Genomic DNA, 22,070 nt, shown 5'->3' with positions numbered 1-22,070 from the left:
TGCAAAAAACAATTTGTCGAGTCTACTTAAAATAAGTTGTGGCTGCCTTAAAATGTTAACTTCAGTCAAGTCAAATATCTAAGTTGTCACAACTTAAAATTTGAAGGTAGCCAGGTAACAAATTATTTTAAGTTGACTCAACAAATAGTTTTTAACAGTGTTGGGGGGCACCATAGACGTCCATTACATGGAGAGAAATCCTGAAATGTTTGCCTCAAAAAACATAATTTCCTTACGACTGAAGAAAGAAAGACATGAACATCTTGATGACAAGGGGGTGAGTACATAATCTGTACATTTTTGTTCTGAAAGTCAACGAATCGTTTTAAGGGAAGGCATGACGGAGGCAGACCAAACATACTTCAATGTTTTTAACCTTGGAAAAGGTCTAACTGGTGAAATGTGTTCAAGTTTTGTCACAGTAACACAATAACAGCGAATTCAAGTAGGTTAATAAAAGAAAGACTTACTCATGTAAACGTCTCCTTCTGATTGAGGTAAAAATAAGTCTTATTCCTCAGTGTCTTCTTCCAGAAATGAACAGTAACTGAGACAAAAAACGGCTGCATCCGAAATCGCATACTTCCATACTATTTAGTAGGCAAAAAGCAGTAGGCGAAGAAAAAGTATGCATGAATTCTCAAACACCACAAAAGAGTAGGCGAGATTTACCAGGATGAAGCACTATTTCTCGCGAGATTCAGGCGTACGTATACCTAAGTATGGTTTGAATATGCCTACTTACCTACTATATAGTAGGCGAAATGGGTACGTGAGAAGAGTAACCACCAAAGAGTAAGCGAGAGATCCCCGGATGCCTACTGCATCCCGCCCAGATTTCGAAGCGCCGATCAATTACTTTGAATAAAGCTTAGTTTTATGTATCTTTGACTTGTATTTATTTAACATCAAGGTTACGTGTATTTATTCTTTTACAAATTTATTCGTGTTTCTTGTTGTCAGTTTATAAAATATAGCATTAATTCATTACTCGACTGAGAATTGAGATGTATTCACATTGACTGCATAGTCATGAATATGTCATGCATATGGCGTATTAAAAAATGCATGTAGTTCGTAATATTCATTTAATCATAATGCATTAAAATTGCATGTGTTGTTTTTTGTTATTTATAATCCTCGACCTCGGGGATGAAACAAGAGAAATCCCACAATAAAAAGAGGAAAACAAAGGAGATTTCAAGCCAGTTTTGCGTGTGGATAAACAATTTTGCACATAAATAAATTAAAAACATATTCAAGTGGTTACGATTTTAGGTTTTCGTAAAAAAAAAAAAAAACATCTTTAAGGATTAAACTGGGTTATAGCCTAAAAACGTACCTACAATCATAAAGGTATCTGTTTCTTCTGGAAGACCACAAAATGAGAAATTTGATCAACATCATAATATATACAAATAGATAATATATACAAATAGATTAATTAAACCTGTCGCTCATATCTTTTAAATTGTTGCTCTTGTTTTAACGTCGTAGATCACATGATAACGTCATCATGACGGATCGCATCCATACTCAATGAGATTTGGCTGTAGAGTAGGTACTCTTTTAGCGCTTGTTAAGTACCTACTTATTGAAATTAAGTACAGCCAACATCTCGCTGCTTTGTTTACGGCGATATGGACACTTCCTGCACTTTTCACGTGACTAATTATAATATAAAAGTGAAAGTGGCTCGTGGGTGTGATCAAATTAAAAATAATGAGCTCTGACTGGAGAGACTGGACATTGCGTTGGTTTCATATGCATTACTTTATCATTATTTTCCATAATTTGTTTAAAAGTATAAATATCAAGCTTTTTTTAAATATCGCTCATGTCTCTGTGTCGTGTATTCGCTGAGTTTCAGTTCATTTTAATGACGTGTTTCTGAATGAAGATCACAGAGAGCGATGCGGCAGACAGCAGTCTGTTTGTTTTCTTTATTTTCCAAAAGCACAACGTTTTTTGTTTTGTTTTATGAGTGTATACAAATAAAAGCAGACCCTGTACAGATTCGATTGATGTATTGCTCTGATCTGTACGATCGGAAATGACGGAGTATTTTAGGTTCCTTTTGAGGTTATCAGCGCCGGTGGTTTGAATTAATTAATTTAATAAATTACTCAGAAAATTTTGCTCTCTTATGTTTATGCAACAATATCTACCAGAGAATTGAATCTTTGATTTGATAAATTTCAATATTAGATATTCAATATCAATCCAAAATATTTGGGTAATTACATCATAAAATAAGTGTTTTGTGGATTCGTCCTCGAAGATACAAAAATGCATGTAGTCTCCATGTCTCTAAACTACTTTTATTACTAGGTAAATCAAATTAATAACTTCATATGTAACTTATTTAACTTTATTGGTGAAACAGTATTTATTGAGCATTCAATCTCAGCATATGATGAATTACAGACAGGTTTGCATTTTGGCAATAATGTGGTACTACATATTTTATTATCTTGTAGTATAAAACCGGATGTTTTAATACACTGCGAAAAAATGCTTCTCTTACTTGTTTCCAGCCAAAATATCTAAAAATTCTTAAATCAAGAAGGATTTTCTAGTCAAGTAAAAATTGTTTTGTTTTCACTAAAACCCAAATTAAAGTGAAGTGCGTTTTTGCTTGAAACAAGCTAAATAATCTGCCAGTGGGGTAAGAAAAATAATGCTATTTTAAACAGAAAACAAGATTATGTTTCTAACCCCATTGGCAGATATTAATGTTTGTTTCAAGCAAAAACGCACTTAATTTTGACTTGGGTTTTACTGAAAACAAGACAATTTTTACTTGTCTAGAAAATCTTTCTTGATTTAAGAACTTTTTGATATTTTGGCTGGAAACAAGACAAAAAAAATCAAAGTAAAAAAGCATTTTTTGCAATAAAAAATCTCAGAAGGATTTCACACAGAAAACAAGATTATTTTTCTTACCCCACTGGCAAATTATTTTGCTTGTTTTAACAAAAACGCACTATATTTGGACTTTTTTTTTTTTTTTTTTTGTACTTGACTACAAAATTCTTCTTGATTAAAATTTTTTTTTTAGATGTTTTGGCTGGAAAAAAAGTTTGAAATACATTGTTTTGCAGTGTAGACAAGGTAACGTTTAATCAATAATCACTCAAAGCAAACACATAAAATTAGGGATGGGTATCGGTAAGGTTATAATGATATTTCTATTCTTACAATCCTGCTTATTAAACATTTCAAACTCAATATGGAACCCGTAAGAAACCACATTGATATCATTTAAATCATGAAGCTAAATAATAAAGAGCAATACAACTTTTGACTTTTTGTTCTTTGGGGAGGAACTCCATTTTTTAATTGATTTAAATCTCAATCGAATCTGCTGGTTTTGAAGATGAAAATTGACTTTATTCACCGTTAAAACTTTGCATAATGCTTCTTTGTCATGTCAGCTGAAAGATCTGAAGACGATGTGATTGTTATGTGACTGTTCTTTGTATGAGTGCGTAGAGAAGATGAATGTTTGAAACACATCCCACATTCAGTGCAGCGATACGGTTTTTCTCCAGTGTGGTTCCTCTGGTGTATTTTCAGATGTGTTGACTGATTGAATCTCTTGTCGCAGTGTGAACACTTGTACGGTTTTTCTCCAGTGTGGATCCTCTGGTGTAGTCTTAAATTGCTCGATGTAGTAAAAGTCTTCTCACACTCAAAGCACATGTAATCTCTCACACCAGAGTGCGTTTTCTGATGTACTTTTAAATAATGTAAAAATGAAAAACTCTTTCCACACAAACGACAGGAATGCGGCTTCTCCTTTGAATGAACTCTCAGGTGTTTCTTCAGGTCTGAAGCTCTCAGAAATGTTTTCTCGCATTGATCACATGTGTACAGTTTCTCTCTAGTGTGGATGTTCATGTGTTCCTTAAGGCTTGATGAGTGAGTGAAACTCTTCCCGCACTGATCACAAGTGAACGGTTTCTCTCCAGTGTGGATGTTCATGTGTGTTGCAAGGTTTTCTTTTAGTCTGAATCTCTTCCCGCATTGATCACATGCATAAGGTTTCTCTCCAGTGTGGATACTCTGGTGTGTTTTCAGATGTGTCGACTGACTGAAGCTCTGGTCGCAGTGTGAACACATATAAGGTTTCTCTCCAGTGTGGATCCTCTCATGTGTTTTCAGACCTGATGTCTGACTGAATCTCTTGTCACAGTGTGAACACTTGTACGGTTTATCTCCAGTGTGGATCATCTGGTGCTGTTTTAAAATGCTTGCTGAAGTAAAAGCCTTCCCACACACAAGGCACATGTTCTCTGTCAGAGCATTATGTATCTTTTGATGTCTTTTCAGACTTTGAAGATGTGAAAAACTCTTTCCACACAAACGGCATGAATGCGGTTTCTCCTTTGCATGAACTTGCAGGTGATTCTTCAGGGATAAAGCTCTCAGAAATGTCTTCCCGCATTGATCACATGCATATCGCTTCTCTCCAGTGTGGATGATCATGTGGTCCTTAAGGGTTGATGATTGTGAGAAACTCTTCCCGCACTGATCACATGTGAAGGGTTTCTCTCCAGTGTGAACTCTCATGTGAAGCTCAAGATGATGTTTGTATTTGAAACTCTTTCCACACTGAGTGCAGGAGAAAGATTTCGTGTCTCTTCTTTTCTTTAAATCTTTCTGTTTGGGCTTTTCTCCACTACTGACATCTTTCTCCTCAACTTCACTCAGTTCTTCTTTCACCTCATTGTCTTCAATCCACTCTGAAACTAAAGTAAAAACAGTACACTCGTGAAGGACAAAGTAAGAGGACGTAATAATAAACTGATCATAAGTTCTGATCATTTTGATGTAGTTACGCGTCTCTTTCCGTGAACGAGGTACACTGATCTTCAAATGATTATTTTTTAAACATTATAGACACAAACCTCATGCTTCTATTAAGAAGAACTCTTAACTATGTTTGATCAACATCAAGAAATGTGTGTTATGTGGGGCTTTGTCTGGGTGAAAAACATGTCCACTGAAGGATTTCACTTTGGGAGAATGAATATCTTCATTGTCATAGAATGAGGAGAGGGTAGCATCTTCAGTTTTTTATATTCCAAAACACGGTGGATGTGTGAATTGATGACGGCATTGATAAAGCACACCTCTCTCACATTCCCTGTAGGTTTTCTTTTTAATAACCTATAAAGAACGTTCCCAGAACGTTCTCTGCAGGTTATTTTTAGGTTACGGTAGGCGGGTCCACCACCTTCTTGTAGCAAATCAAGCGGTATCAGAGTGAAGAGGTTAGGAGAACATTCTGGGAACCTTCAGAGAACTTCCCAAGAACCTTCTAGGAACATGTATAGAATGTTCCCCATTGGTTAGCCAGGAAAGTTTTCTTAACATAAATAGAACGTTCCCAGGAGGTTATTTTAGGTTACATTTTATTAACCTAGAAAAACGTTCCCAGAACGTTCCCTGCAGGTTATTTTTAGTTTTTTTTTTTTAACCAACAGAAAATATTCCCAGAACGTTCTCTGCAGGTTATTTTTAGGTTACGGTAGGCGGGTCCACCACCTTCTTGTAGCAAATCAAGCGGTATCAGAGTGAAGAGGTTAGGAGAACATTCTGGGAACCTTCAGAGAACTTCCCAAGAACCTTCTAGGAACATGTATAGAATGTTCCCCATTGGTTAGCCAGGAAAGTTTTCTTAACATAAATAGAACGTTCCCAGGAGGTTATTTTAGGTTACATTTTATTAACCTAGAAAAACGTTCCCAGAACGTTCCCTGCAGGTTATTTTTAGTTTTTTTTTTTTTAACCAACAGAAAATATTCCCAGAACGTTCTCTGCAGGTTATTTTTAGGTTACGGTAGGCGGGTCCACCACCTTCGTGTAGCCGATCAAATGGTATTGGAGTGAAGAGGAGAACGTTCTGGGAACCTTCAGAGAACTTCCAGAGAACCTTCTAGGAACATATATAGAACATTCCCTATTAGTTAGCCAGGAAAGTTTTCTTAACATAAATAGAACGTTCCCTTCAGGTTAGGGGAACATTCCCAGGAATGTTCTTAGAACATTGCAGGAACATTCCCGGAATGGTCCCCTAACCTATGAAGAACGTTCCCAGGAGATTATTTTAGGTTACATTGTATTAACCTACAAAAAACGTTCCCAGAACGTTCTCTGCAGGTTATTTTTAGGTTTAATTTTTTAACCTAAAAAGAACATTCCCAGAACGTTCCCTGCTGGTTATTTTTAGTTTTTTTTTTTTTTTAAAAACCAACAGAAAACGTTCCCAGAACGTTCTCTGCAGGTTATTTTTAGGTTACGGTAGGCGGGTCCACCACCTTCTTGTAGCCAATCAGGTGGTTTCGGAGTGAAGAGGTTAGGAGAACGTTCTAGGACAATTTATAAAACTTCCAGGGAACCTTCTAGGAACATAAATAGAATGCTCCCCATTGGTTAGCCAGGAAAGTTTTCTCAACGTAAATAGAACATTCCCTTTAGGTTGGGGGAACATTCCTGGAATGTTCCCAAACCTATGAAGTACATTCCCAGTAGGTTTATTTTTAGGTAAAAAAAATTTTAACCTACAGAAAAGGTTCCCAGATCATTCTATGCGGGTTATTTTTAGGTTACGGTAGGCGGGTCCACCACCTTCGTGTAGCCAATCAAATGGTATTGGAGTGAAGAGGGGAACGTTCTGGGAACCTTCAGAGAACTTCCAGAGAACCTTCTAGGAACATATATAGAAGGTTCCCTATTAGTTAGCCAGGAAAGTTTTCTTAACATAAATAGAACATTCCCTTTAGGTTAGGGGAACATTCCCGGGAATGATCTCAGGACATTGTGGGAACATTCCCAGAATGGTCCCCTAACCTATGAAGAACGTTCCCAGTACGTTATTTTAGGTTAATTTTTTTTAATCTACAAAAAACGTTCCCAGAACGTTCCCAGCAGGTTATTTTTAGGTTTAATTTTTTAACCTAAAAAGAACATTACCAGAACGTTCTCTGCTATTTTTAGGTTACGGTAGGCAGGTCCACCACCTTCATGCAGCCAATCAAGCGGTATCACAGTGAAGAGGTTAGGAGAACATTCTGGGAATCTTTATAGAACTTCCAGGGAACCTTCTAGGAACATAAATAGAATGTTCCCCATTGGTTAGCCAGGAAAGTTTTCTTAACGTAAATAGAACATTCCCTTTAGGTTGGGGGAACATTCCTGGAATGTTCCCCTAACCTATGAAGTACATTCCCAGTATGTTATTTTTAGGTTAAATTTTTTTTAACCTACAGAAAAGGTTAGCAGATCATTCTCTGCAGGTTATTTTTAGGTTACGGTAGGCGGGTCCACCACCTTCTTGTAGCCAATCAAATGGTATTGGAGTAAAGAGGTTAGGAGAACATTCAGGGAACCTTCTAGGAACATATATAGAACGTTCCCTATTAGTTAGCCAGGAAAGTTTTCTTAACCTAAATAGAACGCTTCCTTCAGGTTAGGGGAACATTCCCAGGACTGTTCTCAGAACATTGTGGGAACATTCCCGGAATGGTCCCCTAACCTATGAAGAACCTTCCCTGTAGGTTCCCAGAACGTTCCTCTAACCTAAAGGAAACATTCTATTTACGTTAATTAATTTCCTGGCTAACCAACAGGGAATGTTCTTGGGAACATTCCAGGAACCAAAATTGTTAGCTGGGTAGGACTATATTTATATATAAACTAACCCTAACGATGAGGCCATAATAATTGATGCAAATAAAATTTTAAAAACTAAGTAATTACACTGTTAAAATACATAATGAAATATGCCTACACATAACATGAACATAACCATCTTAAGTACATTTTGTATATTATAACCAATACTTGCAGAGGGCGCCAATGGTCTGGTGATGTTTCTTTACAGATTCAATGACGTTAAGAAACATATGGATGCATTCTCCTGTGTTTATTTCAAGATAATTTCATTGCAAAAGCAGTGTCTTGCATTTCGCAAGTTTAATCACTTTATATTGTGTTTGTTGGCCACAAACACAATATAAACCTCAAAATTGGTAAGATACATTCATTTAAACTTTTTGATGAATAGTTGATAAGTGTAAACTTTTAATTCTGAAGCAATTTAATCAAATTCGATTTCCAATTTAATCATTTGAATTTGATTTCATTCCCTACAGTTATGATTTGATTTTCTTGCTTTTATTCATTCATAATGTATTCATATAATCATATAATATTCAATCTTTCTTTAAGTACCCAGTTCATTAGACGTGTCTAATTATCTGATGCTTCAGCAAAATTATTCAACAGCTCTAGAGATTTTTCCTGTTACAACAAACACAATCTAAAACAGCCTGAAGCTTTATAACCGTCAGCATTATTAATAAAGAATGAAGAATCAACACCAACCTGTTTGTTGTTCAGTATCTTCAGTGTGTTCAGTATCACTCATCTTCTCTCTGTCCTCTTTAATAAACTCAGATTTGCAGATTTCAGCTCTTCCTGATGATTTGATTCTCGTTTTTACTTCAGCAATAAATCAAAGAGGCATTAAGTGACTCACAGTTCTCCATTACCTCTCTTTATACAAGTATAAATGGTTTACAGCATTCAAATTGCTGTAAAGCTGAAATATATAATGTTGAAACTGCAGCTTCATGCAAACTCAAAATAAATCCATTTCTCCATGTTTACACTTTTAACACGTTGTTTTCGCTAAAATACGGCCAAACGCAGTCTGTAAACAGTGATTTGCACACGAAAACGAGTTTTAACAAATGCAAAAACGGATTGACTGTGTAGAACTACTCTGTGTAAAAAACAAACTGTTGCAAATGACTAAATGCCGTAATAATCCGATACGCACTGCTCCGTCTTTCTTTTATCTCAGTTTTTGCACGATTATCTCTCACTGAGTTTTGCAAGCGTGAGGGGGCGTGTCCACCACCTTCTTGTAGCCAATCAAATGAGGCTCTCGCGGACTCTCCGTTTACTTTAATCTGATTGGTTCAATAAACACATTGCACTCCAAAACATTTATCTTCATTTAGTTCAGGATCGTTCTCGCTGCCGGTGGAATGGTAGTTTTAATGTACACATACACATCCATTAAAAATAGATAAATAACGACTTAATTAAAACATGATATTTTATAAATTGTGTACCATTACTGTGTGTTCTCATACTGAACTGCCAACGTTCCCAGACACTATGGGACACACAGCCATGTTTATGTTTATATAAAGTGTTAAACAAAGGTATTACAGATGATAAATGGTGAATAAGTTAGAGATAAATATTTAATAATTATTTTAAACACAACATAAGCCGGTTAAAAGGCATTTCTGGAGTAAAAGTCTCCTTTCTGCACTGAGCACATAAGTAAATCACCCCAGCGCTATTCATACGTGAAGCTGACATTTACCTCACATTTCTGTTACCCTCAAGCCTAATTACGCAAAATAAGATATGACGCAGAGCGAAAAGCAAATAATAGGGAAGAAAGAGAAGAAAAAGAGGACTCACACTCACCATACAACTCTCATACTAACTCGCGCATGCGCACAACGAATGAGCTCAGGAGCGCTGCAGAGTGAAGCCAGAGAGTCTCGATCGCCCCCAGGCGGCTGGACTCAGTATAGGTCACAAAACCATATGGTTCCCATTTGCTTATTTTTTTTGGGAACCAAATGAGAACGTTCCCTGTAGGTTCTCTTTTTTAACAACCTATAAAGAACGTTTCCCGCAGGTTATTGTTTGGTTTAATTTTATAACCTAAACAGAACGTTCCCTGCAGGTTATTTTTAGTTGTCATAACCATGTAAAACTAATTCCAACTTTGCAGATGATTCTGATTATTCTAATGCTGAAATGTATGTATATTGTTTATCATATTTTTGCAGAATTTCATGTCTGAAATAAGCTTTTAATAAAGTGTAGACATCAAAGTGGATTATAATGATGATATAATTCCGATTTTATAGCTGAAAATAGGACAAGGTTAAGCGTCTGAAAATCATGTCATAAACACTGGGTTTATTTGTTTACTGCGCGCCTCTGATCTGCACGCGCTTCTCCAGCACGCGCTTTCTCCTGTCTTCAACATCAAGCCGCGCGCACGCGTAATTTGAAAAATAACGGTCATTTTGTTTTACTGACTGATTAACATTCGTTGATCGATCTCTTTAATAGATAATTACTCATAACTAATATATACCAGAGTAAATATTGAGATTTCAGGGAGATTTGACACGTTCAGTTGAAGAGAACATGATGTTAATCGAGACGTTTTCGTTTACTGACCGAAAGAGGGAAGCACTTCATCGTTAATTCAGCGGTAAGAAACCAATGTAATGTTATCCTAGTTAGTCAAAGAAATGTTATTTGATGCTTTAATAAACATAAAATCTGGGTTATTATATGGTATGGTACTTCTACATCTTACATATTAACGAATAACTAACATATTAAAGGATAATTCTGTCTTATTTAATGCTCCTTATGATGTTTATTATCGGTAATGATTCAAGAATAGTTCAAAACAAGACATAGTGTGTAGTCGTGATTATTGGGGTCACTTACTGTATCGGAGTGAAGAGGTTAGGAGAACGTTCTGGGAACCTTCTAGGAACATAAATAGAACGTTCCGTATTGGTTAGTCAGGAAAGTTTTCTTAACGTAAATAGAATTAGAATCCCTTTTGGTTAGAGGAACGTTCTATGAACCTACTGGGAATGTTCCGAGAATGCATGGTATTTATCAAACATAATTAATACATTTAATTTTCCAAATTTTACTCCAAACACTTGTATAGACACTATCAATATTAGGATTGATCTGTCCACTGCTAGAAGAAGAAGAAGGGTTGCTAAAGTAGACAAACTCATTCAGTCTCAGTCATGTGTGTGGAGTAAGATGTAGTTTATTAGACAAAAAAAAAGGTTAACTGAGAAATTGAAAATCCCAAAAAGCAATTATAATACTTCATAGCTTTTAGATATTAAAGCTAAAAATCACATTATTTAAAAAATAACCTTTTCCTGGTTCGAATACAATCAGCAGACAATAAAAGTTGTTGATAAAACGTAAAAAGTAAAGATAATGTATTAATAAAAAAGGTAACATTTAATCAAAAATTACTTGGATCTCTCTCCTACTGAGTTGCAAGTAGGGATGGGTATGGTTTTAATAATATTACAATTCGCTTATTAAACATAATAGGAAACCCATAAGAAAGCACAATGATATCATTTGAATCATGAAGCTTAATGATAAACAGGAATAAAACTTTTGGACGTTCTTTGGGGAGGAACTCCATCTGAATCTCAGTTGAATCTGAAGATGAACTTTATTCACTGTGAAAACTTCAGATAATGTTTCTTTCTCATGGCTCTTGTAATGACAGATTGCTCCAGATTATATTCTATTGCTTGATGCATTATTGTGTCACATTTGGTGAGGACGCTGCATCAGATCTGAAGATGATGTGATTGTTCTTTGTATGTTTGTATAGAGAAGATGAATATCTGAAACACTTCCCACATTCAGTGCAGTGATACGGTTTCTCTCCAGTGTGGATGTTCATGTGTTTCTTAAGGGTTGATGATTGTGAGAAACTCTTCCCGCACTGATCACAAGTGAACGGTTTCTCTCCAGTGTGAACTCTCATATGGTACCTAAGTTTTCTTCTTTCTGTGAAATTCTTTCCACACTGATCACATGCATAAGGTTTCTCTCCAGTGTGAATCCTCTGGTGCCGCTTCAGATTTCCAGCTCTAGTAAAAGTCTTCTCACACTCAAAGCACATGTAGTTTCTCACACCAGAATGTATTTTCTGATGCATTTTCAAATGGTATAGACATGAAAAACTCTTTCCACACAAATGACATGAATGTGGTTTCTCCTTTGTGTGAACTCTCAGGTGTTCCTTCAGTTGTGAAGGTCTCAAAAATATTTTCCCGCATTGATCACATGTGTGCAGTTTCTCTCTAGTGTGGATGTTCATGTGTCTCTTAAGGTTTGATGATTTTGAGAAACTCTTCCCGCACTGATCACAAGAGAACGGTTTTTCTCCAGTGTGAATTCTCATGTGAACCTCAAGATGATGTTTGTATGTGAAACTCTTTCCACACTGAGTGCAGGTGAAAGACTTCTTGTCTCTTCTTTTCTTTAAATCTTTCTGTTTGGGTTTTTCTCCACTGCTGACATGATCTTTCTCCTCAACTTCACTCAGTTGAGGTCCTTCTTTCACCTCATTGTCTTCAATCCACTCTGAAACTAAAGTAAAAACAGTACATTTGTGAAGGACAAAGTAAGAGGACGTAAAAACAAACCATAAACTGCATAAGTTACAGTCTCTTTCCTTGAATTTTAGGTGCATACATACATGAATAGGCAGTTTTCTGTGGCGAATTGGGAACCTGAGGGTATGTTATAGAGGTCGACCGATATTGGTTTTTACTGATACCGATAGCTAGGTTGGACCACAGTTGCCGATACCGATTAATTAACCGATAGTTTTTGAAAATGGGTAATGAAAGGCAACTAAAATATTGTTCTACTATTTTTTTAAAGTATAAACCATACTTTGTAACTTAATAAAAATATTAATATTAATTATATATTGATCATTAAAGTTATTTCATAGTTCATCAATGTTAACAAAATAAACTTCAAAATTTAACAATATATCAGTAAATGTTGAAATTAACACTCTAACCAGGAACAACACTTCTATTCTACAGCTTTCATCAATCTTAGTTGATGTTACAAATGGGCTCATTGTAAAGGAATTGCAGTTTACATGCTTTTTGTTTATATTTGGAATCTCTGTGTGTCAGTCCTCCCATCTTAAAATTAAGATTCAATTTAATTACATTTTATATCAAATTTATTTCGTGCAAAATTTGCTTCATTTCATTTTTTTATTATATAGGCTACTTTTTAAAACAATAGACAGTGACAGACATATGTGGCTGCTTTAACAGGCTTCAATGCATGCACAAATCTATTTCGATCAATCAGATGTTATGTCCTGCTCTGAAAACATAACTGACGCTGTGTTCTTTACATCAGTTTCGTATAAAAGTATTCGAAAATGCAAGTGCATTTAACCGCATCCACAATCAAGCTTTTTAGGACGAACAAACACAAGCGCAAGTGAAAGTCTGTCAGTGCGCAAGTTTAGTGCATCCAATAGCACTGCATTACAAACAAGAAATGCGCACTTGTCTCATAGTGCAAACCCTGTGCAATGAAGCCCGCCGCGTCTCTAGCGCGCACACGTGACATATGCGGGGAAAACACAAGCTCATTGAAGAGAGGATTGCGATGCATTGGAGAATCCATTTTTCACCCACCCTTAATGAAACCGAAAGTGCAGCGCGGACAACTCGCAGGTATAACACACACACACACACACACACACACACACACACACACACACACACACACACACACACACACACACACACACACACACAGGACGCGTCGCGTGTAGTTCAAGGGAAAGTCTAAAACAGTTTATTTAATCACCAAAGGGCAAATGTTTACTTAAAGAATGATCAAAAAAGCGGCAAAGATTAGTTTAAAGAACAGATCAAACGAAAACAGAAAGAGCGATATATATTGTTGTAGCCATTTTAGGTTTTTTTTCGGTTTTATTGTTTAAATATTATTTGTCTGTGTTTTGTTTCAGTTCAATCTGTTTATTACGAAAGAAGTTTGTGTAATTTGTAATGAATTGGACGGCAATACGCCGGGAGAATTGGAGAGGGTCAGACACTATTTTTTTGACCACTTCGTACGTTTTTATTTGTGGAAAATCCCTTCTTAAACGAATTTCGTTTTGTATCATTTTTATGTTTATTTTAAATATATGTTTTTGTTGATCAGTTATTAAAAACAAGGAAAACTGGCATTGTGAAATAAAGTGCGTAACTACCATGCTTCCGCAGCCTGAAGAAAAAGGATAAAACATAAATTATAGCTCTATATGAAGCATATACAGACATTATTAGAGCAAAAAAAATACAAACGTTTCACTTAAATGCACAATGCTCCATATTCCAGCCCAGGCTCAAGTCTTTATTAACATTACATCAAATCTGTCCCAAATCTTTGTTAATGTAAAACTATGAATGAGGCGCTGTGGCAAAAAACACAACCCGGAAAAACTATCGGCAAGGATTTTTGCTGTAACCGATAGTTCCGCCAATCAACTAACGGTCCCGATTAATCGGCAAAAACGATACATCGGTCCACCTCTAGTATGTTCTCTCAGCTGGAAGGTCAAAATGTTAGGGAATGAATCTCAGTCTCTGGGTTGGGGAGCCCACCAACCAAAATCTCGAATGATTTTCTTCATGTGATGTCCATGATGTGCATCTGTTCGACCATTAATCCTGGTTTGCTGTCCCAAATTTCCTTAGGATTATCAACAAGTGTCCTTTTGTGTTCATGCTGCAAGTTGTTCAAAGCTCGTAGTTAGTCGGTTAGGTTTGCTTCAAGCTGGCTGGCACCAGGGCATCAAATGTCAGATTTATGACGGGGGCCTCTTGTGGAATTTGGGTCTGTAGAAGTGTTTCAAACTTCTAATCGAATCTCCTGAATTGTCTGATTTGCGCTGAGACGCTACACCACTATGGGTCTTGGGAAAAGCTAAACAAGTTTATTGAGCTTTGGCTACACTTCCTTGGTGTTTCCCCTGCTCTTTTTCTAGCAAAAACTCACTCATCAATAAATGAAAGTTTAAAGTGAAGACCTAATTATTTCACAAGTCCATTGTTTTTGAATTTCTGTGTCACTTTTACTATATTTTATAAAATAGGTCCCATATGAAGAACGTTCCCAGTAGGTTTTTTAAGGTTATTAAAAGCAGTGTCTTGTATTTTATGTCAAAGTTTTATTACTTTATATTGTGATTGTTGGCCACAAACACAGTATTAACCTCAAAATTGGTAAGATATACTCATTTTTGCTGGATGAATAGTTGATAAGGGTAAACTTTTAATTCTGAATCAATTTAATCAAATTCGATTCCCAATTGAATCATTTGAATTTGATTTCATTCCCTACAGTTATGATTTGATTTTCTTGCTTTTATTCATTCATAATAATGTGTTCATTTAATCATATAATATTTGATAACTTTAACTACCCAGTTCATTAGAGGTGTCTCTAATTATCTGAGACTTCAGCAAAATTATTCAACAGCTCTAGAGATCATTTCTGTTACAACAAACACAATCAATAACAATTAACAATTAATAACCGTCAGTATTATTAATGAAGAATGAAGAATCAACACCAACCTGTTTGTTGTTCAGTATCTTCAGTGTGTTCTGGATCTCTCATCTTCTCTCTGTCCTCTTTAATAAACTCAGATTTGCAGATTTCAGCTCTTCCTGATGATTTGATTCTCTTTTTTACTTCAACAATAAATCAAAGAGGCATTAAGTGACTCACAGTTCTCAGTTACCTCTCTTTATACAAGTATAAATGTTCTACAGCATTCAAATTGCTGTAAAGCTGAAAAATAATGCTGAATCAGCAGCTTCTTGAAAACTCAAAATAAATGCATTTCTTCACGTTTACACTTTTAACACGTTGTTTTCGCTCAAATACGACAAAAAGCAGTCTGTAAACAGTGATTTGCACACGAATACAACAGTTTTAACAACTGCAAAAACGGATTGACTGCGTAGAACTACTCTGTGTAAAAAACAAACTGTTGCAAATGACTAAATGTCGTAATAATCCGATACATACTGCTCAGTCTTTCTTTCATCTGCGCTTTAAGCACGATTCTCTCTCACTGAGTTTTTCAAGCGTGAGGGGGCGTGTCCACCACCTTCTTGTAGCCAATCAAATGAGGCTCTCGCGGACTCTCCGTTTACTTTAATCTGATTGGTTCAATAAACACATTGCACTCCAAAACATTTATCTTCATTTAGATCAGGATCGTTCTCTCTGTAGGTGGAATGGTAGTTTTAATGCACACATACACATATATTAAAAATAAATAAATAACGACTTAAGTTATGGTAAGTTGTACCATTAGGCTAGACTTCTGTGTGTTTTCAAACTTTATGTTTATATAAAGTGCTAAACAACGGTATTACAGATGATAAATGGTGAATAAGTTAGAAATTAATATTTAACAATTATTTTAAACACAAAATAAACCGGTTAAAAAGGCACTTCTGGAGTAAAAGTCTTTCTGCACTAACTCCAGCGCTATTCATACGTGTAGCTGACATTTACCTCACATTTCTGTTCCCCTCAATCCTAATTAAGCAAAATAAGATATGAAGCAGAGCGAAAAGCAAATAATAGGGAAGAAAGAGAAGAAAAAGAGGACTCACACTCACCATACAACTCTCATACTAACTTAAAACTTTTGCAGATGATTCTGATTATTCTAATGGGGAAATATATGTATTTATCATAAACAAACTATTTTTTTTTTTTGCAGAATTTCATGTCTGAAATAAGCTTTTAATAAAGTGTAGATATCAAAGTGGATTATAATGATAATTCTGACTGTATAGCTAAAAATATGACAAGGTTAAGCGTCTGAAAATCATATCATAAACACTGGGTTTATTTGTTTACTGCGCGCCTCCGATCTGAACGCGCATCTCCAGCACGCGCTTTCTCCTGTCTTCAACATAAAGCCGCGCGCTCGCGTAATTTAAAAAATAACGGTCATTTTGTTTTACTGACTGACTAACATTCGTTGATTGATCTCTTTAATAGATCATTACTCATAATTAATATACCAGTAAATATTGAGATTTCAGGTAGATTTGACAGGATTAATGGAAGAGAACATGATGTTAACCGAGACGTTTTCGTTTGCTGACCGAAAGAGGGAAGCACTTCATCGTTAATTCAGCGGTAAGAAACCAAAGTAATGTTATCCTAGTTAGTCAAAGAAATGTTATTTGGTGCTTTAATAAACATAAAATCTGGGTTATTATACGGTATGGTACTTCTACATCTTACATATTAACGAATAACTAACATATTAAAGGATAATTCAGTCTTATTTAATGCTCCTTATGATGTTTATTATCGGTAATGATTCAAGAATAGTTCAAAACAAGACATAGTGTGTAGTAGTGATTATTGAGGTCACTTACTGTATCGGAGTGCAGAGGTTAGGAGAACGTTCTGGGAACCTTCTAGAAACATAAATAGAACGTTCCATATTGGTTAGCCAGGAAAGTTTTCTTAACGTAAATAGAATTAGAATCCCTTTTGGTTAGAGGAACGTTCTATGAACCTACTGGGAATGTTCCGAGAATGCATGGTATTTATCAAACATAATTATTTATAATAAATTAATACATTTAATTTTCCAAAATTTACTCTAAACTCTTGTATAGACACTATCAATATTAGGATTGATCTGTCCACTGCTAGAAGAAGAAGAAGGGTTGCTAAAGTAGACAAACTCTTTCAATCTCAGTCATGTGTGGAGTAAGATATAGTTTATTAGACAAAAAAAAAAAAAAAAAAGGTTAACTGAGAAATTGAAAATCCCAAAAAGCAATTATAATACTTCATAGCTTTTAGATATTAAAGCTTAAAATCACAAAATTTTAAAAAGTAAAAAAAAACTTTTCCTGGTTCGAATACAATCAGCAGACAATAGAAGTTGTTGATAAAACGTAAAAAGTAAAGATAATGTATTAATAAACAATGTAACATTTAATCAATAATTACTTGGATCTCTCTCCTACTGAGTTACAAGTAGGGATGGGTATGGTTTTAATGATATTACAATCCTGCTTATTAAACATAATAGGAAACCCATAAGAAAGCACAATGATATCATTTGAATCATGAAGCTTAATGATAAACAGGAATAAAACTTTTGGACGTTCTTTGGGGAGGAACTCCATCTGAATCTCAGTTGAATCTGAAGATGAACTTTATTCATTTCTTTCTCATGGCTCTTGTAATGACAGATTGATCCAGATTATATTCTATAGCTTGATGCATTATTGTGTCACATTTGGTGAGGACGCTGCATCAGATCTGAAGAAGATGTGATTGTTCTTTGTATGTTTGTGTAGAGAAGATAAATATCTGAAACACTTCCCACATTCAGTGCAGTGATACGGTTTCTCTCCAGTGTGGATCCTCTGGTGCTGTTTCAGATGTTCAGATGTAGTAAAAGTCTTCTCACACTCAAAGCACATGTACTCTTTCACACCGGTATGCATTTTCTGATGCCTTTTCAAATGGTGTAGACGTGAAAAACTCTTTCCACACAAATGACATGAATATGGCTTCTCCTTTGTGTGAACTCTCAGGTGTGTCTTCAGGTCTGAAGCCCACAAAAATGTTTTCCCACATTGATCACATGTGTACAGTTTCTCTCTAGTGTGGATGTTCATGTGTTTCTTAAGGCCTGATGATTGTGAGAAACTCTTCCCGCACTGATCACAACTGAACGGTTTTTCTCCAGTGTGAACTCTCATGTGAACATCGAGATTATGTTTGTATGTGAAACTATTTCCACACTGAGTGCAGGTGAAACATTTCTTGTCTCTTCTTTTCTTTAAATCTTTGGGTTTTTCTCCACTACTGACATCTTTCTCCTCAACTTCACTCAGTTCTTCTTTCACCTCATTGTCTTCAATCCACTCTGAAACTAAAGTAAAAACAGTAAATTTGTCAAAAAAAAACAACTGAAAAATGAAAGGACGTAGAGTGAGAGGACATAAACATTAACTCTAATATAACAACAGAAAGCAGACAATTGCATCAGAAAATTCTGACCATTTTGATGCAGTTTTATAAATTCCTGAAGTTCCTGAAACTTTTCATGATTGAGGTACATTGATCTTCAACTTTATATTTTTAAAGCATGATAGGCACAAATCTCATGTTTCTATAGGGAGAGCTATTAAATATGTTTGATCAACAACATCAATTATGAACACAGGCAAAAGAGAGAGGACCAACAAAGTAATTATAACTGATATTGTTGTAGACAATGTCAATGTGGCCAATTTAGTGACTTCCTCACCCCTTTTGAGACTTTATTCAAAAGCATAGCAACAAAATCAGTTTCTTGGACAAACCTTATTTAGATTGCAACACACATTGGAGTAAATGTATGTCATAAAAATGGTCTCATTTCCCAGAAAGTAACCTAAAATTTAACACATGGGTAGAAATATATATATATATTTATAAAACGGTTAGTTCCATTCCTCAATTCTGATTGGTCAGCAGCTGCTATGACCGCTTCACTCAACGGTTTTGTGTATCATTGAACCACCTTAGCAACCACCCTTAGCAACGTAAACACAGCTGCAGCAGTTAGGGACTACTTTTTACAGTGGAAGGCAGTTAATGATTTTACTTTATGAAAACGTACAACTTAATATATATAAATTAATATATATTTTTGATTTTAATATTTTTATTGTGTGGTAACCATTTTATAAAAGCAATAAGGTACTTGAGGCCGTGCTGTATCACTCCGCTTCGCGTCGTGCCTAACAACGCCCTTCAGCCGTGATTTATTCATGATACAGCACGGCCTCTCGTACCTTATTGCTTAAATATATATATATATATATATATATATACACACACACACACACACATACACACTACTGTTCAAAAGTTTTGGGTCAGTACATTTTTATTGTTTTTTTTTTTTTTAAAGAAATTAGTACTTTTATTCACCAAGGACGTATTAAGTTAATAATTAAAAGTTTATTAAAAGTTAATAATTTACATTGTTATAAAATATTTATATTTTGAATAAACACTGTACTTTTTAAACTTGTTTTTCCTGAAAAAAAAAACACAGGTTTCAACAAATATTTGTCAGCACAACTGTTGATATTCTCCAACATTGATCATTCTAATAATAAATCGGCACAATAGAATGATTTCTGACGGTCATGTGACACTTAAGACTGGAGTAACAGCTGATACAAATTCAGCTTTTCATCACAGGAATACATTTTTTTTCTGTATTTTTAATCAAATAAATGCAGATGAGCAGAAGAGACTTCTTTAGTGACTATGACAAGTCTTACTGACCCCAAACTTTTGAACGCTAGAGTATATATATATATTGTATAGGTTAATACGTTTCTTACTTGGCCAGTTACAAACAAAAACTTGCTTGATGATCAAGTTTGTATCGTTTTATCAATTCCCTGTCATCATATAACTCCAGTACAACATATGTAGATTGGAAAGTGTGCATCGCCTCCTCTTTACTGCCATATTGTTACTTCTAACTAGGAGCTGAGACCTTAACACTTAGGAGCCTTTATGAAACACTGAAGTCTAGGAATAAGAGTGAAATTCTTGGAAATTTTCACACACTTAAGACTAAAATTTATACATATGGCCCAAACATTTGATGCGTCAGCAATATTATTCAACAGCTCTAGAGATCATTCCTGTTACAACAAACACAATCTAAAACTGCCTGAAGCTGAATAATCGTCAGCATTATTAATAAAGAATGAAGAATAAACACCAACCTGTTTGTTCTTCAGTATCTTCAGTGTGTTCTGGATCTCTCATCTTCTCTCTGTCCTCTTTAATAAACTCAGATTTGCAGATTTCAGCTCTTCCTGATGATTTGATGCTTGTTTTTACTTCAGCAATAAATCAAAGAGGCATTAAGTGACTCACAGTTCTCCATTACCTCTCTTTATAAAAGTATAAATGGTTTACAGCATTCAAATTGCTGTATAGCTTAAATATATAATTCTGAAACTGCAGCTTCATACAAACTCAAAATAAATCCATTTCTCCATGTTTACACTTTTAACACGTTTTTGTCGCTCAAATACGACCGAAAGCAGTCTGTAAACAGTGATTTGCACACGAAAACGACAGTTTTAACAACTGCAAAAACGGATTGAGTGCGTAGAACTACTCTGTGTAAAAAGCAAACTGTTGCAAATGACTAAATGCCTAATAATCCGATACGTAGCCTACTGCTCCGAATTCTTTTATCTTAGTTTTTGCACGATTCTCTCTCACTGAGTTTTGCAAGCGTGAGGGGGCGTGTCCACCACCTTCTTGTAGCCAATCAAATGAGGCTCTCGCGGACTCTCCGTTTACTTTAATCTGATTGGTTCAATAAACACATTGCACTCCAAAACATTTATCTTCATTTAGATCAGGATCGTTCTCGCTGCCGGTTGAATGGTATTTTTAATGTACACATACACATCCATTAAAAATAAATAAATAACAACTTAATTAAAACATGATATTTTATAAGTTGTGTACCATTAGGCTAGACTTCTGTGTGTTCTCATACTTGTAAAGTGTTAAACAACGGTATTACAGATGATAAATGGTGAATAAGTTAGAGATAAATATTTAATAATTATTTTAAACACAACATAAGCCGGTTAAAGGACATTTCTGGAGTAAAAGTCTCCTTCCTGCACTAACTCCATCGCTATTCATACGTGAAGCTGACATTTACCTCACATTTCTGTTACCCTCAAGCCTAATTACGCAAAATAAGATATGAAGCAGAGCGAAAAGCAAATAATAGTGAAGAAAGAGATGAAAAAGAGGACTCACACTCACCATACAACTCTCATACTAACTCGCGCATGCGCACAACGAATGAGCTCAGGAGCGCTGCAGAGTGAAGCCAGAGAGTCTCGATCGCCCCCAGGCGGCAGGACTCCGTATAGGTCACAAAACCATATGGTTCACATTTGCTTAATTTTTTGGGGGGAACCAAATGAGAACGTTCCCTGTAGGTTCTCTTTTTTTAACAACCTATAAAGAACGTTTCCCGCAGGTTATTGTTTGGTTTAATTTTATAACCTAAACAGAACGTTCCCTGCAGGTTATTTTTAGTTGTCATAACCATGTAAAACTAATTCCAACTTTGCAGATGATTCTGATTAGTCGAATGCTGAAATGTATGTATATTGTTTATCATAAACAAACTATTTTTGCAGAATTTCATGTCTGAAATAAGCTTTTAATAAAGTGTAGACATCAAAGTGGATTGTAATGATGATATAATTCCGATTTTATAGCTGAAAATAGGACAAGATTAAGCGTCT

At 35.3% G+C, this 22,070-nt stretch overlaps 1 protein-coding gene across 1 annotated transcript in view; it reads right to left on the bottom strand.

The window, feature by feature from the left end:
- The window catches only part of LOC141327925 (uncharacterized), a 123,988-nt gene that overhangs the window by 45,185 nt on the left and 56,733 nt on the right, over nt 1-22,070 (bottom strand). Inside the window, 4 exon segments of the mRNA XM_073835377.1 lie at nt 3,590-4,653; nt 11,453-12,146; nt 14,747-14,782; nt 18,082-18,492. Coding sequence (XP_073691478.1) covers nt 3,590-4,653; nt 11,453-12,146; nt 14,747-14,782; nt 18,082-18,492 — 2,205 coding nt within the window.

This window comes from Garra rufa, chromosome 1 (assembly GCF_049309525.1).
Source record: "Garra rufa chromosome 1, GarRuf1.0, whole genome shotgun sequence".
In the NCBI taxonomy this organism is placed as follows: domain Eukaryota; kingdom Metazoa; phylum Chordata; class Actinopteri; order Cypriniformes; family Cyprinidae; genus Garra; species Garra rufa.
The sequence above is the reverse complement of the archived record's forward strand: the minus strand, read 5'-3'. Positions and strand labels throughout refer to the sequence as shown.